General features: G+C 44.6%; 1 protein-coding gene across 1 annotated transcript in view; it reads left to right on the forward strand.

Annotated features, from left to right (window-relative positions):
* Positions 1-5,000, forward strand: part of cp (ceruloplasmin) — a gene marked incomplete at its 5' end in the record, with an annotated part of 16,574 nt that overhangs the window by 4,054 nt on the left and 7,520 nt on the right. The window contains 7 exons of the mRNA XM_080430625.1: positions 298-460; positions 755-893; positions 1,652-1,791; positions 2,362-2,502; positions 2,702-2,746; positions 4,111-4,325; positions 4,881-5,000. The exon at positions 4,881-5,000 is cut by the window's right edge and continues 28 nt beyond it. Coding sequence (XP_080286751.1) covers positions 298-460; positions 755-893; positions 1,652-1,791; positions 2,362-2,502; positions 2,702-2,746; positions 4,111-4,325; positions 4,881-5,000 — 963 coding nt within the window. The remainder of the gene's footprint in view (positions 1-297; positions 461-754; positions 894-1,651; positions 1,792-2,361; positions 2,503-2,701; positions 2,747-4,110; positions 4,326-4,880) is intronic.

Genomic DNA, 5,000 nt, shown 5'->3' on the forward strand with positions numbered 1-5,000 from the left:
CTCTGATTGGACTGATTAAAGTAACACCAAAACACACCCATGACTAATTCAGAGCAGTTTTACAGCATAGCATCTTGGTGCAGTGCGCATATTACCGCACCCATAATAGCAAAATGGCATTGGTCACGCCTCCACGTCTTAAATCAATTAATAGCACAAGTTCTTACCTTTGAAGTCCTTAATAGAGCCAAGTCTAAATCTCTGGTCGGTGGCTCAAATGCCGAATAAACTTTGATATGAAAAGGGTTGATAACCACTGCTTTAGACTTACAGTAACGTTGCTAATGTGATTGACAGGTGGACATACACTCGGTCCACTTTCACGGTCAGATCTTGACCCACCTGAACCATCACACAGACACCGTCAGCCTTTTCCCCGCCTCCACCAGCACAGTAGAGATGGTAGCTGACAACCCCGGTCACTGGCTGGTGACATGCACTGTGAACGACCACCTAACGGGTATGTAGCCAGGGGCGTCATTTTGGGGTCTCAGGGACTGGCAGTTGCCACCCCTCACATTTAACCACAACATTAAAGTTGTTTTCCTCCTTTTGTTCCCTAACTTTTACTAATCAATTTAATGGATTATAATAAAATAATCAATAATAATATTTTTAACAAAACAATCTGGGGGTCCCTGGCACAAAATGTTTTTGGGGGTCTGCGGCTAAAAATGCATAATATACATTTGGGGGTCCTTGGCATAAAAATGTTTGCGAACCATTGGTTGAAATATTGTGTGGTCTTCTCCAGCTGGCATGCAGGCTATATTTGAGATCAAGAAGTGTTTCCCTAACGTCCATAAGCCCCGCCCAAACGGTGAGACAAGACTGTTCTTCATTGCTGCTGAGGAAGCGGTCTGGGACTATGCCCCTACTCTGCCTACGGCTGGGTACGTACACGCACGCACGCACGCACACATGCATTCATTCCTTATCCCCTTGCACTAATCTTAACCATAACTGATCTACAGTAACGATGCGATGTGTCTAGCCAAAACCAACTCGTGACTCCTGAATCGCTGCCCTCCACACCCTCCTGTCTAGCATCAGGGTCTTGAGCTCGGCAGTGTTGTTAGCTAAGCTGTCGCGCCACAGTGCATCTACGTAGGTGGTGCGCCTCTTTCCTTTCCTGGCTTTGCCCTGGGTCGGCTCCCACCGTGTCAGTTTGCTTGCCACTAGTTCCGGGTGCCTGACGCAGTGCCCAGCCAGCCTCATCCTTTTGCCTGTGACCCGTGGTAGGTCCCCCACATTTCTGAGGCGGTCTGTCCACCTAGTGCCATTCGTAGCATTCTTGTGTATAGACTCCACCCAGGGTCCTTTCCTGTTGTGCTGTGAGGATCCGACAGACAGACAGACACTAAACACAAGAACATACTGTACATATGGCCATCAAACACAAACATACAGTATACACAGACATGCAGTAATGTACGTACAACTAAAGGGATTAGAGCAGCATAGTTATTCTTTGATAGAAGTGACAGTAATGAATGAGATTAAGAGAGGAGCACCAAATTATTGCCACATATATATATATTGAATGCTTTCCTCCGTGTGTGTGTGTGTGTGTGTGTGTGTGTGTGTGTGTGTGTGTGTGTGTGTGTGTGTGTGTGTGTGTGTGTGTGTGTGTGTGTGTGTGTGTGTGTAGTGAAGCTGCTGAATTTGTAACCAAAGGCCGTAACCGTATTGGAAGTCGCTATAAGAAAGTTCGCTACGTGGAATACCTTGACAACACCTTCACCACTAAGATGCTCCGCAGCCCAGAGGAACTGCACCTTGGAATTCTGGGTAAATGTAGGCCATGCTAAGGTTGGCCTTATTTAGATCCTTTTTCCCATTTTGTTGTTCAAATGTATCCATGTACAGCAATGGTTCTCAATGTGGATTTTAGGGACTCTCTGGGTTCCTTTAGGGGTGTCTAAATTGACCCTTAAGTCTGTAACAAATGGACCCGTTAGGGTCCATTTAGTTCCATTTGTATACTGTCAGAGTTAAGGGGAGCTTGAAACGTAAAAGTTTGAGAACCATTGATGTCCAGTATGTGTGTGTGTTCGTATGGGCGACAGTGCTTGTGTGCATCTGTAACACCCAAGACTCGCATGGAGTAACCATAATAATCTACCTCCCCTAAGAGGGAATTGCCCTGGTTCACATCTCTGTCTTTGTCTGTCTACCTGTTGTCTCTTTATCAATAACCTGTCTGTCTTTCTGTCTGTGTGTGTGTGTGTGTGTGTGTGTGTGTGTGTGTGTGTGTGTGTGTGTGTGTGTGTGTGTGTGTGTGTGTGTGTGTGTGTGTGTGTGTGTGTGTGTGTGTGTGTGTGTGTCTTGGTGTGTGTATGTGTGTCTTGGTGTGTGTAGGTCCAGTGATCCGTGCTGAAGAGCAGGACACCATCAGGGTGGTGTTTATGAACAAGGCCAGCCGACCCTACAGCATGCAGCCACACGGTGTACAATACAGCATAGAGCAGGATGGAACCCTGTATTACAATGAACTAGAAGGTTAGCACACACACACACACACACACACACGCACGCAAACATGCACCACACATGATCAGACTCATACCCATGATACACACACATTTTCCCAAGTTCATTTCATACACTATTATTCCTCACCTCTTCTCTCTCTCTCTCTCTCTCTCTCTCTCTCTCTCTCTCTCTCTCCCTCCCTCTCTCTCTCTCTCTCTCTCTCCAGAGACCTACACCAATAAGAAACTGCGTGAGCTGAGGAGAGAAACAAGTGAGTTGAAAAAAGTTGATTGTTATAAAAGATATGAGTATATCATCTATTTAGAGCAAACACAAATTATTTCTAGAGAGAAGTTGCTATCGATGGAGTAGATGCATACCGAGGCTGAACTGGCTTCAACAAACCGTTGTGTTCTACACACAAAACGGTACATGAAAGATGTGCAAGCCACCTCTCATGCAAATTAGATTAGTTTAAAAAAAAAGAGCTTCTCTGACCCACATTTTGGAGACAGTTGGAGTAAGCGAGGTTGGTGACAAAGCAATGAAATAAAGCTTAATGTTCTAATGACCCTTCTCACTCCATATCAAAACCCCCACACTTCTAATACCTTGTCACAAGGTTTGTTTTTTTACTTGTGGTCGGTACCAGCCCAGAAAAAAAACCCGACCACATTAGAGTTTCAAGAATCATAAACAGGCCTGCAGGCTATCTACGGACCAAGGTTGAGCTACTAGTAGGCGATGAAGAATATATTAGAGCATTAATACCAGCACTAACATAATGATTTGAATCACATCTCCTGTGTGCACAGCGCACCACCTCATGACCACATTTCAGCACCCACGTGACAATGGACAGCGACTATGTTGACCAGATACTACTGATGATATTAAAGCAGCCGGGTGCATGCAATATAAAGCATAAATAATAATACGGCAAATAAAAACAGATGCTACTGTAGTTACAAAACAGATACTACTGTAGATATGAAAGCAATCAGAACATAAACTAATACACAACAAATGCACCAAAGCTGGTGCACACCTACAAAACACGACAAGCAGTAAATTAAATTTTGTTTGATTCACTCACAGCAGCAAGTGTTGGACTTCTCTGGACAATATCCATTAGTGCCCTTGCTTTTTCTCTTGTAGGCCAGCTGATTTACGTCAACACAATAGGTTTCCTTGCAGTGTGGGTGAACAGGCCAACATCTAAAAACAATTTGCAGCATTGTCTGTTTTTTCCAATGTAATTAGATCATATTTCATTAAGTACAGCAACTCAAAATGACTTCAGTTAATGAAAAACATTTTCATTCTATAAACACTTGACCCATGATTACTTTATTCTGGAACACAGCAGTGTAGGGAACAGACATCAGACTGGAGCTGTGTGCAATGTACAATTATACGGAATCCTAGTTTTATAAATGAGGTCTCTGGTCTTGAATATAATCATCAGCACCTCACAGATCCAGAGTACATTAAATTTAGGGTATGTTATGACTCCATAGTCTGACAGATCATGGACTCTCAAAGACTTTCTAGCATTAGCGTTGACAGTTGTCACAAATACACAGTGAACAAAAGTGATTAAAACGTATACAATCTTTGTTCCCCCCCATCTAGGGCTGGTGACTCCTCCTCCGGCTTCTCTGGTCCGACCTGGCACCAAGCACACCTATGAGTGGGTGGTGCCAGTGGGTGCTGGGCCAGTGGAAGGAGAGGCTGACTGTCTGAGCTATCTCTACTACTCTGGAGTCGACGCTGTCAAGGATACCAACTCTGGACTTGTGGGACCTCTGCTAGTCTGTCGACCCAAAGCTTTGAAGAAAGGAGTACAGGTGAGAGTGAGACTTGGAGCAGTGGTTCTGAAACAGTTTCATGTCAAGGACCCCCAAAATGATATGCATTTGGTCATGGACTCCCATCTGAAAAGATTTAGTGCCAGAGACCCCCAGAAGAGAAGACTTTTTTTCCAAAGCTCGCAGTGCGGCACGAAATGACACGCTTGAGCTTGTAGATCTATTTTTGAATTAGCCAACATATAAATGGATGTAGTGGTTAAAATTATTGTGATGCTGTATTAGCACATTTTGCTGGGGACCCTCTTGAACCCCCCAATGACCCCTGGGGGTCCCCGGATCCCACTTTGAGAACCAATGACTTAGAGAAAGAGAGAAGGGGAGACTCTTGAGAGAGAATAATTAATTCTTAGGCTATAGCTCAATCCAGTTTAGACACAAACTAAGCATGAGGGCAGAATGTAAAGGTCTATGTGCATGCTTGTTAATCTCTCTCTCTCTCTCTCTCTCTCCCTCGCCTCTGTCTCTCTCTCTCTCTCTTTCTCTCTCACACCCCTTGCCCCCCCCCCTCTCTCTCTCTCTTTCCTTCAACAGAAGAACTATAATAAGGAGTTCAATCTCCTGGCCACAGTGTTTGATGAGAACCTGAGCTGGTATCTGGAAGAAAACATTAGGTCCGCCACGGATCCTGCTACCGTTAACAAGGAGGATGAG

This window comes from Gymnoscopelus braueri, assembly GCF_963280865.1.
Source record: "Gymnoscopelus braueri genome assembly, chromosome: 6".
In the NCBI taxonomy this organism is placed as follows: Eukaryota; Metazoa; Chordata; class Actinopteri; order Myctophiformes; family Myctophidae; genus Gymnoscopelus; species Gymnoscopelus braueri.